Source organism: Lipotes vexillifer, unplaced genomic scaffold (assembly GCF_000442215.2).
Source record: "Lipotes vexillifer unplaced genomic scaffold, Lipotes_vexillifer_v1.1 scaffold1261, whole genome shotgun sequence".
In the NCBI taxonomy this organism is placed as follows: Eukaryota; Metazoa; Chordata; class Mammalia; order Artiodactyla; family Lipotidae; genus Lipotes; species Lipotes vexillifer.
Genome location: NW_006796548.1, coordinates 1,636,492 through 1,653,936, shown reverse-complemented (window position 1 = coordinate 1,653,936; position 17,445 = coordinate 1,636,492). Strand labels below are relative to the sequence as shown.

The window sequence follows — 17,445 nt, the reverse complement described above, 5'->3', positions numbered from 1 at the left end:
AGCGGCGGGGCCCTTGGGGGGGGGGGGAGACTGCGTGAATACCACCCCCCACCGCCCGGGGTGGCAGGAGGAGACCCAGCCTCCCCGAGGCAGGCGATCCATCCCTTCCCTGACTTTCCACAGCGACCCAGATACCACCAGCTGCCTGGAAACCTGTCACCTCTGACCCTACTGAGTTCAGTGGAGGCCCCCAAAGAGACGTTTTAGCCCCTTCCCCATATCCCCCCACTTTTTAAAATTGGACTGAGGCACAAAAAGGGAACATAACTATGTAAGGACCCAGAGAATCTGTGAGTCAGTCTGTGAGGTCAGCAGCTGGAAAGCAAGGACTGGCCCTCAGGTCAAATAGAGCTGCCACTGGGCAGGAGCCCCAGATAGAGAAACACAGTGGCATCCGGTTCACTTCCGCCGCCCTCAGCAAAGTTTGTACATATTTAAGTAATAATAAAATACATTATTCCAAAGTGTCCTATTGCCCTTTCTCCTAGAGAATCCAAGTCCATAAAAATGACATTTCCTCGCCATGGGACCCATATGGCTGTTTGGCCACAGTGTCTGGGAGATAAATTTCCGGAAAGACACAACGTCCCGAACAGAAGCCTGAAGTCATCAGGCTCTCCAGGAAAGGTGGTTCCCTCCGGGAAATAGCTGCGGGGACGGGGAAGTTATCTGCTGGAAGTCCCTGAGATATTGTCTGACAGTTGAAAAACGGAGGCCCGGAGAGGGTGGGACTTACCTCCAGGTCTTCTGACCCGTTTGTGTAGTGTTCTCATAGACCTTGCATTTTTAACAGGCTCCACTATTTTCAGGTAGGACAGCAATTCTGGCTATAAACCAACTGTGATGGTTTTCACATATTAACAGTTTTTACAAACACTTCCAGTTGTTGATGATGTAAGAGATATCTCCCCTCTCCCAAGCAGTTCCAAGGTCCCAGTGTCTCCTGCCTAAACTAGATTAGCAGAACCCAGAAGACCTTTTGGACTCTGGGTTAGAGCTAAGAACAGGCTAGGTGTGCCTAAGAACAGGTTATTGCTTGATGGCTATAGGCTGACATCCCTTCCTCTGGTGGGAGACTGTCCTCCACCTTACACTGCCTGCATCATTCACCAAGGGCCACACACACTGAGCCCTGGGCCAGCAGAGACCTGAGCTCAGGCCAGTAAGACCTGGATGGAAATCTGCTCCTCTTCTGACTCTGTGCGTGGCTGTGGACTAGTTCCTTACCCTTGCTGAGTCTCAGTTTTCTCATATGTAAAGTGGAGATGCCAATCACCCTCCTTGCAGGGGTTGTGATGCTGCAGAAAAAGTTCGTGGAGAGCAAAGGAGTCACCAAAGGACAGACATTTCCTGTTTTAAAGAGGAAGTGATGGCACCAGTCAGGGGTTTCCAGGTGCTGGGCTGGGGGAGCCTCATGCTGTGGGTCGAGACCTTCCTGAGGAGGGGGAGGGGTAAACAGCGGAACAGAGTGGAGGACCTCCTTTGTCTTGCCCAGAGGCCCATGGTGGGGGTGGGGCAGGCTCAGGTGTAGAGAGGCTCAGGGCAGCAGCAGGAAAAACAGGGGATAAGCTCCTTCTGCCGCTGCTTCCATCAGTGTCCCTGTTAATCAACAGTATCCTCAGCACCCACGCTGGTACCCTCAGGGACCGGGTAAGCTCCTGAGAGCTTCCAGGTGAGCCGGTGAAAATCAGACTCCCAGTCCCCCAAGTGTCACTGCTACATGCAAAATCTTCACCTGTCCAGCCATCCCACCTACCATGCCAGCTCGGATGTCACCCCCCAAAATTCCAAAACATCACCAGCTGTCTAGTCAGGGTTCCTTGATCATAAAGGACATAGATCCATCCGGGCTACATCAAATAATAACAATTACATTTATTGGGTACTTACTATGTACCAGGCACAGTTCTAAGCCTTAGATATCTATCTATTGGTTCATTTAATCCTCATATACACCCTATCAATTGGTTACTATTATTTCCCTCATTTTACCTATGAGAAAATCGGGCACAGAGAGGTTAATTAACTTACCCAATGTCACACGGTAACTTATAAATAAATTCACTGATGTGAGAACAAGCAGGAAATTAGAGTGGGCCAGAAGATGGAGACAAAGTCAGGAGCTAAGGTTGCCACTGGCTGGCCCTCAGTCTCCTCTGTCCGTCTCCACTTCTCTCTGCCTCCTTTGTCCTTCTGCTTGTGTCTGGCCCAATACAGCACCCCATGCACCCACCCCACCCCACCCCCCCACACACAGGATTTTCCCGTTCAGGTGCCCACCATCGCCTAACTTGTTCCTAACTCACTGAATGAAGAATCTGATTGGAGAGTCAGCCAGTGGTGGTGTGGTAAACGTTTAGCAACTGACTCTGAGGAAAACGAAAGATCAACCCTAACGAGGATTTACTGGCTTACGTAACAGGACGGTGCTGGGGTCAGGACAGCTTCAGGGCTCGATGATGTGCCTCCGGCTCTCCACCTGGCTTTGTTCAGACTCAGCTTCGTCCTCGGGCTCCTGCAGCAGCAGCAGCTCCAGCCTCACAACCTCCAGCTAGTGCTGAGATCGAGGGGACCAAGAAGTCCCCTGCACACACATCTTCCCCAAGGGGGTCACTGTTTTGATTGCCTAGGAGGGAGATGCAGGAACTCCCCCAGAGTTTATCAAGGCTGGCCCTGTGCTAGCCGCCTCGTGGAAGAGAAAGTGACTCAGCCATGAGCCACCATCGGGAACTCACTCCTCTGAGCCCTCATGGTCCTTGGCTGCGAGTGATGGACGCAGGAAGGGCCATTTCCCTTCTTCCCCGAGTCTTGGGGGGGGCGGGGGAGGGGAGAGGAGCAGTGGAAAGGTGCCCCCCAGCCCCACCCTCGCACAGAGCACGCCACACACCGCCACCACCCGGCTGCAGGTACAGTTTATTCTTCACAACAGAGAAATACAAAGAGCAGAGGGTTTGGAATTCCTTTGTTTCTTGCCCCCTTTAGTGTGTTCCCCCACGTTTGACTTTTTTTGCTCCCCACCCCTTTCCTTCAATATAACGCACACTTCGTTCCTGAAGCCTTGAGGGGCACCTGCCCTCACCTCCCTGCCACCACGATGCAGACTGAGAAGCCAACAGACTGTTTTCTCTTTTTTAATAAGGTAACTAGTTCTAAATATGGTGGCCTGGAGGTCCCATAGAAAAAAGCAAAGGGGTGTTAACAGTATGTATAACAGCGTATTTACAGGGTAGTAACATGCGGACAAAAAGCTACAATACTGAGTATCAGACGACGCCAGTCAAACAAAGGGGTGGGGGCGGGGCAGAGAACCCCGTGGGAAAAGAAACCCCAGGAGACGTTAAACTGGTAAATCAATGGCGAGTTAAGGCTTAAAAAGTGTATAAAAATAACACAGTTAATATTCAAAACGGAACTCCAGATACAGAATATATAGATGAGTTTCTGTCTAGTTTTCTTTTTTTTTTCCCCAGGGGATGTAGGGGGGCTTCTCCGGGCTCTGTACATGGTTCCTATATACACGGACACGCATGGCTTTCAGATTGGGGTGTGTCTGTGGGAGCTGAGGGCAGGGTCTGCTCCCGGGACCCTCCTCCCCGAGGATCCCTTCCCTGCCCAGGGGCTTAGGGCCTGGGCTGGGGATTCCCCTCCATGGCAGGGAAGACAAATAACCCCTCCTTGGGCACTGCCCCATCTGGAGGAAATTCTGGAGAGGGGGGTCCTTGCCCCAGGCCCACTCCCTCCCCCTGCCCACAGTCTGGGATGGTGGGAGAGGTAGCCAATAGGTTTCTTGGCCAGCACCGAGGTAGACTGGGGTGGTCTTCAGGGCAGCAGGGGTGCCAGGTCTTACCCAGCCCACCCCACCCCGTTTCCCTGGGCCTGCACCCAGCCCAGCCAACACTGCACCCTTTGGTCCTGTGGACCTCCCGGCCCCTCTCATTGCGTCTCCTGAAGACTGGGTAGCCCTGGTAGCTGCCACATCCCTCTGCTCAGTGATGCCCAGGGCGCAGCTCTGGAGGCTTGAGCTGGCACCCAGGGGCAAGCGGCTCACTCCAGCTGCCTCCTGCCCCTCCCACCTGGGGGCCCCCTTTGCAGTCCAGAAACCCAGGCTTGAGCCTTCCCCTCAAGACCTGAGGCCGTGGCAAGATAAGGTCCCACGCTGCCCTCTGGTTCTCTGTGTCCATCTGTCCGGTTCTTTTAATTTCTCGGTCTTAGCAGCACCAACTTCTTGGCCAATAAATATCTTTTTTGTTATTTCCAAAACAAACTTAAAAAAAAAAAAAATAAAAAGAACAGTGAAGCAAGTGAAGGGTGGGGAACAAAAGGAAAACCCAGCAGAGAGGTTCAAAGTGCTCTGAGATCGTCTTTGGATGCCACCAAAACAGTCCAGAATCTTGCAGTTGGCCTGGCCGCCTCCGGAGCTGGACCGGGCAGGGCTTCTGCGGCCCAGGCTTTCTGGAAGGTCAGGAAGGTCGTGAGAGAGCTCGGCTGTTCCTGGAGGGCCCCTGGAGGGAGTCGGGGCCTGGTGCTGCCTGGGTCTGTGTCTGCCAGTGGGCAGGGCGGGGCGGCGCCTTGCGTCGGCTCAGATGAGGGAAATTCGCACCGGGATGCCGGGGGACTCCGTCCTCTGGGGCGAGTGATGGCTCACCAGGTGCTCCACCACCGTGTGTTTGGACATGTGCTTCATCAGGTAGGTCTCCTGTGGGCGGGGTGAGATTCAGAACTTACAACCAACTGCTGGCAAGGGGGTGCAGGGGGAGCTGCAGTTCCCACAAGTGGCCACTGGAGGGCTCCTTGGTAGGTGGGCTGGCTAGGGATGAACAGCCACAGCTTTGGGGGGTCAGATGGGCATCAGCATTGGTTCTAGGGATGCTGCATCTCTGCCAGCAGTGGGGGCTGGCGTATTTACCAGAGTCCGAGCCCACAGTGTGCTGACTAGAGAGCTGGCAGGCACCAGGCTCACCCCACAGCAGTGCCCACCTAAAACTCCCTAGGGCCAGGCCAGCTGCTGTCTACCAACTGGCTGCAATGGAGTCCTGTCCGATTGAGCATAGCTGCCCCCATATGGCTGGTTCTCCCAGTGGGGTCGAAGCGGTAGGCCTCAGTTGACCCTGGCTCTGCCATTTCTCAGCAGTGGAATGCTGGACAAGCCTCAGTTTCCTCCTCTGCAGGCAGGGATGGGGAAGGGACAACCTCAAAGGGTTGCTATGGTGATGTGGGTAAAGCTCTTAGCATGCAGTAGGGTTGAGGGGACCACTGCTTCCCTAGTCTCTACATTTCGTTCTAGGTGGTGATGGGAGCCCCGGCCTCTGCACCCCCATGCTCCATCCCCCTTTGGGAAGAAGTGGGGCCTGATCTGATTGGTGACTTTGGGAAGCTTAAACTGGGCATGCTCACCTCATCCCCTGAGCACTGCCACAGACTCTGCTAAGTCTGACCTGAGGCACCCAAGACTGGGTAGGCGAGGTGACCCAAGGCTCACCTGCAGGCCCACAGGCTTTCACACTAAGGTGGTGCTCTGGTTCCCACCTGCCACTCCTTGGCCTCATACCTCAGCTTGCTCAGAATCCGGCAGAGGAAGCCCTCAAATGTGGTGGCAAAGCGCTATCAAACAACAGTGAAGGGCAGCAATCAGCAAAATCCAAACTAGGAAACTATTCAATGAGTAAATTGCAAAGAAAAAAAAGGCAGTGGTGTTGAGGTGGGGTGGAGGACCAATAGTTTAAAGATATATTGACCCAGTGCAATGTAAGAATTTTATTTGGATCTTGATTAAAAAATAAAATTTATAAGTAAATAAAATTATAAATTACGGCATCCATGAGACAAATGAAAATGTGAATACCACCTGGGTATTTGACGATATTAAGGACTACGGTGAATCATTTTAAGGTATTACAAAGGTACTGTGGATAAGTTCAAAAAAGCAGTCTTTATGTTTAAAGACACAAAGTGAAAAATTTTCAGATGGAACAATGTGATGTCAGTTTTACTTCAAAAAACAGGGATATGGATGAGGCAGGATAGACTGATGCCAGGCTCTGGGGGCTGATGGGAACACGAGGGTTCACTATTCTAAAATGTTTCTTTTATGTATTAAAGTAGTTTAAAAGTCAATCCATTAATATGTTTTTTTTAAAAAAGGTAATTATTCTTGTTCTGTGGAGCCCAGTCAGGCCCAGTTCAGGGTGGGGCCTCAAGCCAGGTCAGATGTGACAGCCCCTTCCCCCCAGAGTTCAGATCCCCTCTAAGAACCATGGCTGTGACCGCTGGCGGCCCCTCCTCTAAGAGGGGACGCATATAGGAAGGTGCAATCCATGCGCCCCTCTCTAGCCAAAATGAACTTTCAAAACTACCCTCCTGGACAGTCCCCTCCCCATGGGTCCCCACTCCACCGGGAAAAACATCCAGACTCCCTAACAGGGACCGACAGCCTCGTGTGACCTGATTTTCCTTCAGTTCCTGGAACATACCGCGACTGTTCCACGTCAGGGGTGTTTGCAATCCCTGTTCCCCTGCACGGGAAGTCCTTCCCGCTCCACTCGTCCTCACCTGGCCAGTTACCTTCAAGGCTTCCTCTAAATGTTACTTCCTCATACACCTATCCCAACCCATCTCCCTTCCCCAACTCCATTTTGTCCTCCCTGCAGCTGCCTTTCAAAACATGTTTCCCTTTTTTCATTTACAGCAGTGGTTCTCAATCAGAGGCAATTCCCGCCCCCCCCCACCCCCGCCCAGGGACATTTGGCAAAGTCTGGAGGCATTTTCAGGGAGGGGTTGCTAGTGGGTAGAGGCCAAGGATGTTCCTAAACATCCTATAACGCACAGGACAGCACCCCCTCGGCAAAGGTGTCAACATGGGCTGAGGTTGAGAAAGCCTGCTTAGAGCAGTTACCACGATTTGTCATTACATATCCACTTATGTGGTTACTTGTTTAATGTCTGTCTCCAGCAGTGGACTCTAACCTGCCTGGGGGCATAGAATATGTCTGTTTGAGTCATCCTGATTCCCAAGTGCCTGGCACAAGTGCTCAGCAAACACTGGGTGAATAAATCATTGTGTTAGCTAAGGTCTGTCAGGCGCTGACTCTGCCAGCCAACAGCCCTAGAAGTTAAGAACTATTACCTCTTCCATTTTACAGATGAGGAAACTGAGGCTTGGTGATCAGTCTGGGTACGCGTGGGGGTCTGTTATGCAGAATATCTGGACACACATAACCAGAAGGACACACAAAAGTGACTCACTTGGACTCCCTCTCTTGGGTGTGAAAGGCCCTTGTTTAGGAAAATTCCCATCCAGGGATGGAGGACTGGCACCTTTCTGGCCCTGTGTGGGCCTTTCCTGGGAGATGACGGTGGCCTGGGCCAGGTCACTGTGCCACCCTGTGGGCATGACAGGCGTTGCAGCTTCCCCAGTGGGGAAAGGTCCTTCTCCCTCCCTGGCTCTGGGGAGCAGGTTGCCAGCGCCTCCCCGCCCACCACCCCACACTGCCTGGAAGAAACCACGTCTCCAGAAGCCAGGAGAAAGGCTGCCTGGGGAGAGCTCGGCCTGAGGCAGCCGAAAACAGAAGTGGAAAGCAGAAGCCCTGGCTCTGCCACTCACTGTGATCTTGGGAAGTCACTGCCCTTCTCTCGGCCTCAGTTTCCTCGTCTGGAAAATGGGAGTGTCAGTACAGGTCTGAGGAGGCTGGGGAGAGGGAGAGGCTCCCGGGGTCCCCGCACTCACCGAGGTGTAGGCCCGCCCGCACATGCTGCAGCAGTAGGCCTTGGCATGCTTGATGGCATGGGCCGAGAGGTGGATCTGCAGGGAGGCGGAGTCCGAGTAGGCCCGGTAGCAGTTGGGACACTTGTAGGGCTTGTCCTTGTTGTGCTGGCGCTGGTGAGACTGCGGGGAGCACAGCAGGGGTCGGGAGCTGGCTGGACTCCCCCAGCCCCACCCCCTCCTTAGGCTCCCCTGGGGAGGAGGGGCTGTGCACCTGGCAGAGGCAGGCCGGCACTCACCTGGAGGTTGGAGAGCTGAGTGAAAGCCTTTTCGCAGCCAGGATGTGGGCACTTGTAGGGTCTGTCGCCTGTGTGGATTCTGCAACAGGCAGCCCAGTGAGGTGGCATCCCTGACAGGTCCCCCAGGCCAGCTCCAGCCCCCAAGCCCTCGGCTAGCCTGCACACCCCTCTGGCCCCCAAGCCTCCCAGGCTCCCCGCTCCACACACTCTCCCCAGAGTGAGCCCCAGGCAAGAGCTGGGTCTTCAAAGGCTACCCGCGTCCTTTCTTCTCTGGCCTCCCACAGCCATTCTGTGACCAGAGCCTCCACGCTCCCCACAGGGCCCCGCTGAACCCGGCCCTCCACCAGCACCCACTCAGACAGCCTGCCCAGGCCCCCGGTTAATCATGGCAGTCTTGCTTTGATGGCATTCTGCCCCTCTTCTAAAAAAGCCACCTGCAGGCCACCCACTGAAAAGGGCAGATTCACAGCTTTGCCAGGACCTTCGCTGCCCACCCTGCCTCTTTCTCTCAGGAGACATCACCCTCTAATTGGACCCCCATTTCTATTTCCTGCCTTTTCCCCACATGGCTACCTGGTCACCCCAGCTACTGAGAGAATGCAGGACAGGGTGGCCCTGAAAGTCAGCCTCTGTGTCCTTCCTGTGAGCCCCTTTTTGTCCTCACACTGGCTCTACCATTTACTAGCTCGGTGACCTTGGTCAAATCACTGAGCCTCGGTTTCCTCATCTGCAAAATGGATATAAAAATACAGTCCCTACTTCGCTGGGCTTTGTGAAGATTCCATTAGATAATATGTGGAAGGGGCTTAGCCAAGTATTGGCACAGAGTCAGGGCTCCATCACCACTTGCCAGTATTACTATTATTCATTCATTTAACAATTGTTATATCAGGCACCCGTGTGCCAGGCACCACCCTGGGTGCTTGGAACATATCTGTGAACAAAACAGAAAAAACCCACTGCCTTGTGGAAACAATGAGCATGAAATAAGTAAGTAAAGTGCATGTAGAAGGTAATAAGTGCTGTGAGAAGAAGCAGAGCAGGTGAGGGGGGTCGTGAGTGCATGGGGAGGGTACAATGTTAAATAGGGTGGTCAGGGTCCTCACTGAGAAGGAGACTTGGGAGCAGTGACTTGCAGGCTGATGGCCGGGCTTTCTGTTGGCTGTTGCGGCTTGTGCTGGTCCAGCAGCCAGGTGAGGATGGAGGAGGACCGGGATGGGGTGTGGAAACAGGGCTGGGGAGCGAGGCGCACACACCGGGACGGGAGGCCCTCCCTGCTCTCCTAGGCTTGTCTTCAGTCACCTGCTCTGGCAAACCCTGTGCCAAGCAGGTAGGTAATGAAATGCAGACTGGACCTGAAACTCTTTTGCCTAAGCTGCCGATCAGCATTAGGTGGAGGGAGAATCCAGCTCTGACCACCCGGTCTGGCTCCTTCCCTAAAGCCACGGCCGGCCCTGGGTTTGCTCCGCCCATCAACAGACTCGTCAGACAAACTAAGGTCCCCCAGGCCAGGCCCCGTGCTGGCCAGGCTGGAATAAAGAACACTCCCTGCCGTCAGTAAGCCCACGACCTTGACTGCCCACTATGAACAGTGACAGTTTGAATTCCCTAGTGTGCCATTCGAAGCCCTTCACGTGTGGTTCGGCCTCACCTCTCTACTCCTGCACCCTGCGTCCTGGTCAGAGGACCATTTCTCATCTGGCAACCACGGCTGATTGATGATTCTGCCCGCCACCCCTGTGCCCTGGCTGCATCCTCAGCAGCGAGGCGGCCCCTCCTCTGTCTCCTCTACTAGACGGGGAACCCCAAAGGCAGGGACAGCTCATCTCAGGCTGCACGGAGACAGTCCAGGTGGAAATGGGCTGGCCCAGTTCTGAGGACCCCTATTCTACCTGCACATTTGAGGGTGTAACGTGTTTGGGGACATTATCCCAGGCTACTGCACCCCATTTCTACAACAGAAGGACCTTAAGGGTCATCTGGACCGGCTCCACCTGCCGCCAGAATCCCTCCATTTCGTCCCATCCTCATTCCCCTCCAGAGCTGTGGAACTCGGTGGCAGAGGGGACCGAGGGACCCCAGGACATGTGCTGATTTTGTTTTAAATTCCACAACACCCACCCCAGAATCCTCGCTTCCCACTGCTGCCCAAGTCATGCCTCTTCCCTGCCCCAAGGCTCCAGGCCCACCACCTCCCTCTACGCCCCCCGCCCCAGCATTCCAAGTCCCTTCCTACCTTCCTTCTGGTATCCAGGCTGATCCTCTTCCAGGCACACTTTTCCCCCAGCTAACGCCTAGCTAAAACCCAGACTCCTGTTCTCAGTATAAAAGCCCCTTGATCGTGGCAGCCTTTCCTGACCCTCCAGACTAGACCTGGCCCCTGCAGCCCACCCCTGAGCAGAAGTCTGTGTGTGGGCACGTATTTTGTCAATGTCTGGTCACTGTTTTCTAAGCTGCCTCCCTCCTTGAGAGCAAGATGCCCTTGGTCTCGTTCACCACCATCATCCCAGGGCCTGGCACAGGCTCAGCAGAGAGGACTCTGTACATAGGAAGGTGAGTTCTTTCCTCCTGAAGTCAGTTACTGACAATAGTAATATGTTCCACATAATCAACAACACCCATTCCTCAAGGGTATTTCACAAGTGTTTGTTGACTGACCGATGGATGGTTCTACAGGGACATCAGGCCCTACCTCAGGACCTTGCTCCTCTGGCCTCCTCCCCAAGTGCCACAGCTGCCCAGCCTCCTTCTTGGACTCCCGGCCTCAGCCTCTCCCTTCCACCACAGCAGCAGCGCAGGGACCTGACCTTGTCATGGTCTCCCCGACTGTCTCCCCCTTCTCCAGGACAGAATCCAAATCCACACCCCCCAGCCAGTCTCTGAGCCTTTGCTCGTGCCGTTCCTCCTGCTGGGAACACCATTCCCATCTCTCATGAGAGAGGGCTATGGACCCTTCAACCCTCGACTCCGATGATCCTCCCCAACCTCCATTACATACCTCCCCATTTCACGGAAGTTTTCACATCCACCAGCCTCCCGGTGCATGGTGGGAGCTCCTTTGGCCCAGAGCCAGCCTCTGACCACTGATCTGTCATTATGCATGGCAGCCAACACTGGGCCTCAGAAGGGCTTCAGGGAGCAAAGTTTCCCCCTGATAACTGGCCCCTGAGCTCTTCACCCCTGAATTTCAAGTCAAGGCCAAGCCCTCAATCCCAACATCAGAGTCCTCTCTTTGCAGGGCATCTCCCCACTAGGCGGGCACCCAGGCCTGACTCCCACATCTGTAGTGATGGGGAGCTCACCACCAACTCCAGGCGCAGGGAAGCTGAGCTGAAATCAGGGCCCCTGGGCTGCTCCTTCACCCCCACTGTCCCAGCCCCACCCCGGGGCCCCGAAGACTAGCCCTGCTCTCCTGCCTGGACCTCGCTCCCACCTGAGTTTCTTCTGCAGCCAACATCCCCAGCCCCCTCCCTCCTCCTCCTCCAAGGCGGGGTTGCTCCTCGGCGCTTGGGCTCACATCTCGCTTCTGCCTCCTCTTAGTGGTGTGGCCTTGGCCGAGCAACTGTGCCTCCTGAGCCCCAGTTTCCTCACCTCTAAAACAGGGGCTCTAAAATAAAACCTCTAAATAAGGATAATAATAAGGACCGTAAGGACTGTAACTTACTGAAAGGGCGTTCCTAAGACAGTTTCACAGTGTTAGTTTTGTTTTGTTTTGGTTTTTTTTGGCCGCAAAGCACGGCTCGCGGGATCTTAATTTCCCGACCAGAGATTGAACCCGCACCCTCAGTAGTGAAAGCGCGGAGTCCTGACCACTGAACCGCCAGGGAAGTCCCCCCAGTGTTAGTTTTTAATACACTCATGTCTCTTTAAGACAAACAATTTATGAAAAACACAAAGGGGGAATTTATTCAATGTTTAAATAAAATTATCGAGGATTCATTAGTTGTCATTTATCCTTTATTTTCCAGGTAATAAGCGGCACGTTATATTGAATGGCTTCAGTCCCACTGTGCTTTGTAACTAAAACGATGGTAGATACAGTGACAGTGGACCTTCCTCGAGATGGCTGCCTCTCCGTGGCACTTTTCAGATTTGTTATTTCCGATTTGTAAGGACTTTATGGACACCTCATATGTAAACACCTTATGCAGGGCTGGGCACTTAGGAGCTCTCTGACAAGGAACAGTTGTTGCTAGGATGTTATCACCATCACTGTCATCACACTTGAGAAAACCTACCCCTGCCACAATTATCACCACACATGTACACAACATCGCACAGCCAGGAGAAGGAAAACACAGGCAAAAACCACCCTGCAGCCTGAATAAACAAACAAATCCAGGGTCACTTTGTCTAACATACGTTCCCCAAACAGGTAAAACGTTGAGCCCTTTCTTACACCTTACTAACTCCTTCATAAAACAGGGTTATCCCCTGACTTCGGCCTCGTGATATCTACAGATGTATGATCTTATCCAGATGCTAACTGCACGAGACTACTGCTGTTATCTCTACCGTGAACAGACTCACTACAAATTCCTGTTAATTTTCCCCTTAAATACATGTATTTATAATTTACAGGGCCGATCCTTCTGAAGTCTGGATTTCTGCAAGCACTTTGCAAGTCACCTGCTTTTCTTGTCTTGTTGCCTTCCGTTCATAGACAGAGGTCCCAACCAAGATGCTCCAGGACTGCCAGCGCCGTTCAATTACATGAACCGTCACATGCTCCCAGGCACATCTGTCTCAACTCCCAGGCGGGATCCTGCTCAACCTGCTTCTAGCTCTATTGTTATTACTTGACCGGGGCTGGTGCTATTTTGACATGACCTTCTTTTACCCCCTTTATTATTGGCATAACGTTGAGAAGATGGATTTGATTATATGCCCTGTCTGGTTCTCTATCAAGGGGCAAAGAACAGGAGTCTCTGTGGAATACGGGAGAAAAGCAACCTGGAATCTGGTTGCTTCTTTATGTTTAGCTTCTTTTGCTTTGTTTGTCTTAAGGATTCTGGGACTTGCGGGCACTAGGCACACTAACTTCTTTGTCACTGGGTTAGGACACGCTGGTTTAATTATATACGCCACTGCATAATGACTAATAATTTGTCTCTAAATGTTGATAGGACCCTCTTATGTTGCTTGTTTGGTTTCCAACCACTATGAACTCAAATCACTCAAAAGAAAAAAATAGAGGGAGAAAAAAATTGTGCCCTCAGGAACAGAGAGCAATCCCTGAACAAGGAACATTCTGACAAAACACTCTCCCCTTGGGCTTCCCTGGTGGTGCAGTGGTTAGGAATCCGCCTGCCAATGCAGGGGACACGGGTTCAAGCCCTAGCCCGGGAAGATCCCACATGCCTCGCAGCAACTAAGCCTGTGCGCCACAACTACTGAGCACGTGTGCCACAACTACTGAAGCCTGCACGCCTAGACCCCGTGCTCTGCAACAAGAGAAGCCCCGCTTGCTGCAACTAGAGAAAGCCCGCACACAGCAATGAAGATCCAACACAGCCAAAAATAATACATAAATTAAATAAATAAATTTAAACACACTCTCCCCTCAAGGGCCTGTTAATTTTTTGTTGCTTGTTTGGTCATGGTCTTAAAAAATATTTTCAAACAAATGTCTACTTCTGAAAACCCTGGGATTCTTACTAATTATTACTTGCTAGTGTGTTTATTTCCTACCAGACTGATGCTCCTGTTCTGCCTACTCTACCAACTTGGTGCTATAGCCTTTCTCAAACCCAGGCCCCACCTTCAGAATAATAAAATATCAAGGAAACTTTCACACCCAGATGTGCTTGGAGTTTCCAGCTGGCCACTGGGCAACACCAAAGATTTGCTGCCCCGCTTTATAAAAGCTCCCAGTGAGGGCATGTTTTGTATTCTCCACATCTGAATTAGCCAAACACTACAATGAGAGCCGGCCTATGAAGTGTCTAGCATAAGAAAGTTGGCAGATCAAAAGAAAAGAAGCTCAATCTCCCTGAGTTAATTTTATGTGTGTGTATATATGTAATTACATATAATTCACATAAATATAATATATAGTAATATCATAATATAATATATAATTGCATATAATATATATATGTGTACTTTTTAAGATGGAGGGAAAAAACCCTAACAACTTGTTTTCATGTACAGAGACTAGTACCATTAGCATCCACAGAGAAATGTCTTTAAAAAGATTTTTTTTCTAGATTTAACTATGCTTTTTAGTGCCAATCATAACACATGCTTTATGAGATCAATTCAAAGACCGTGACGACGTGTCAACGCCCCTGCTGCCTATAATATGCTCTGAATCTGAACAACTGATCATACATTATACCTTAATAGAGGCCTCTATTCTCCTCCATTCTGATACTGTTGGTTATATAGTAAATGGACCAGAGTCATTTAGTCTTCTCAACAGGTCTGGTTCCCTCCCTCACACTTGCCTCAAGGCCTGTGCTTCAGGTCAGAGATTGAGTCTTCTGAAAGAAACATCAAGAGATGACGGCCTCAGTAGAGAACTGTACCAGGGCACTCGGCTCTTTACACTTTGGGAAGAGACATGGGGCACAAGCTTCCAAGATGACCCATCACCATGACCAGACACTGCGCAAGGCCAAAGCAGGAACCAAGTCTTTAGGACAGAAGCAGGCAACTTTGCAGAGCAGACTAACTTCCCCAAGACTGGGGAACAGGAATTATGACCTAGGACTGGATGAAAGTGATTTAATTGTGGTTAATGTTCTATTTTCTAACGGGCATGTGAGAAAACCCTTTTATTCTTTTTTCTTTGATCTATCCCTAATCTTCAATTTAGGAGGCTATATTTGAACAAACTGGAATAGGACATTCCTTAGATGGTGTCTTGCTCCAGCTAACCCTTTAGAATTTGAGGGGGTGGGGCACGGCAGGAGGACTATACAGATTTAACATAGACATAAACTAATGAATTATCAAGGAAATTTAAAAATCATGGTCCTATTGAAAAAACACTATTGGCCTTGTCGACAAAACTACTCAGAACAATTGCTAAAAAATATTCAAAGTGCCTTTACTGAGACCTTTTCCTTTTTTATGACCATTAGTTTCTGTAAATAGGTTCACTAAGAATCTGTCCTCCTTCCTAACAGGATATAATTGGGTAAATCAAATCTGTAACCATGACCATGCCAGAAATGTCACATTTAACGACAAATTTGATTTAATTAGGCATGACAAGCCTGATAGGAAGAAACAAGGCCTGTACTTTGTAAGTGGGAATGTAGCCTCCCCAGGCTTCCAGGAAACTGAACTGAATCTACTCCATGGCTTGTGGAATCCTTGCCTTTAAAGGTTTTGGGAAAAGTCATTCCTGCTAGCCCAGAGACACTGACGAACTTGGGATTCTCCAAAAAGACGGTACCCTTCCCGTTACAGGTTGTATAGGCACAACCTGACAAGAGGTGAATTGGATGGATCTTAGACAGGAACTTAGATAGATCTTAGATTACATAATATAAGAAAATTTTTTTTCACACATACACAGATTAAAATTATGACCTGGGGGCTTTACAAAATCTCCTGAAAGAAGTTAACTCTCAGACCCTGGGGTCGCATGCTCTAATTTTAGTAACCATACAACCAGGAGGACTCTGTTTATTGATCAGCACCTCATTACACACACCTATGCCCATAAAATAGCCAAACTTCAAAAAATAAATTCATGACACAATCAGAAAGTTTCTGAAACAAATCTACGTGGTCAAATCCACGCCTCAGTAGGCATGGGGACGAGAAAAGCAGACTGATGCCACCCTGCCCGCTATCCTGTCATTTGTTCCTTACTATCAAACCTAATGATCATGCCCCAAAGTCAGAGGAACAGACAAAACATCTTGCCGCCTGGGATAAAGCAAACAAAGACAATGGAGAGAAATGAATAAATAACAACACCACAAAACAAAACCTAAGGTCCCTGTGTCTAGCCTTAGTGCCCAAAATAAAGAAAACCTTGAGCGCTTTCTGTGAGTTACAGACTCCACAGCAAAAACAATTTTATCCCTGCCAATGCTGATACTGGCAGACACACAGCCGTGCTTACAGATATGAGAACCATCATGTGAGAAAACTGCTGTTTCTTCCCCTCTGAAGAGATGAACTGTAATTTGGTAACCTTTACTTTATTTATTTAAATACCTATGGTACTTTTATTTGGCGAGCCAGTCTTTCTGATGTCTGTACTCGCCTGCAAAAATCTCTTTCCTTAAAGCATGTCTATCTCTGAATCCCCCGTTCATGCTTTCGACTAGACTGTACACCCTAAGAGGGCAGGAATCTGTGTCTGTTTTGTTCAATGCTGTATCCCCAGCACCTAGGGGCGTGTCTGGCATACATATTTACAATTCACCTCTTGTACATACTTGTTAAATGGATGAATCATATGCCCTGTAAAAGCCAGTTCTATTTATTCCACAAATATTAAACATATGCCTCAATGTTTATTATGTGACACCCACTGGGGATGTGGAAACGGAGGAGACCAAGCCCTCGCCTTCAAGAACCCTCAATATATTGGGGGTGGTGGGCAAATAACCAGGCAAGTAGAAGACAGTCTACCCCTGCTGGGATGGGGAAGCCCAGGGCCTGTGGAACCAGCTCAGGGGGGCCAGGGAGGACTTCCTGGAGGAAGCTTTATTGAGAGATGGATAGGAGAGGGTCAGAAAAACAGGATAAAAGAGGGGGAGGGTGTTTCAGGTAAAGGACACAGCACCTGCAAAGACCTTACAGGTGAGCAACAGTGGGAAGTGATGTCCACAAAGACCATATCATAAAAGGCCTCAAATGACAAGCAAAACTGTTTGGTCTTGACCCTGAGGGCAACGGACACCTAGAGAAGGTCCTTGTCCCTCCTTGCACCAGGTCCATGCACCAGGTGCAGGTGCTGAGCTAAAACTGGCTGCATCGGGGCAGCACGAGGCTGGCCACTCACCTGGTATGCTGTTGGAGGTGGGAGAGCTGTCGGAAGGACTTATCACAGTAGGAGCAGTGGTAGGGCTTGACGCCCAGGTGGATGCGCAGGTGCTGGGCCAGGTAGGAGGCATTGGCAAAGGATTTGGAGCAGTGCGGGCACTTGTGGGGCTTGGCCTCTGTGTGCGACTTGGAGTGGATCTGCATCTCAGACTTGGTGAAAAAGGTCAGCGGGCATACCTTACACCTGTGGGCAAGAGGCAGGTTCATACCGGGAAGATTCTCGCCCCCACCCCCGGCCCCGTGCCTGGACATCTCACAGGAGACCTTCTACGTCAGAGAGACCTTGCACCAGGGACAGAGCTCTCCTGGGAGGGTCCAGGGGGCACGGGCAGGCCCCCAGCCTGGGCACCCTTCAATCCCGAGGCCAAAGCTCCTCCCCCTGGAGACAGATTTACAGCAGGCTGGGGAGCAGGCTTACACCTCACAGGGAAGAGC

General features: G+C 51.0%; 1 protein-coding gene across 1 annotated transcript in view; it reads right to left on the bottom strand.

Moving 5' to 3' along the window:
* Positions 1-2,896: 2,896 nt before the first annotated feature.
* Positions 2,897-17,445, bottom strand: part of ZNF362 (zinc finger protein 362) — a 38,601-nt gene continuing 24,052 nt past the window's right edge. Inside the window, exons 6-9 of the mRNA XM_007468702.1 lie at positions 16,970-17,194; positions 7,999-8,077; positions 7,724-7,882; positions 2,897-4,696 (exon numbers count right to left, since the gene is read on the bottom strand). Of these exons, the coding sequence (XP_007468764.1) occupies positions 4,580-4,696; positions 7,724-7,882; positions 7,999-8,077; positions 16,970-17,194 (580 nt within the window). The 3' untranslated portion in view covers positions 2,897-4,579. The remainder of the gene's footprint in view (positions 4,697-7,723; positions 7,883-7,998; positions 8,078-16,969; positions 17,195-17,445) is intronic.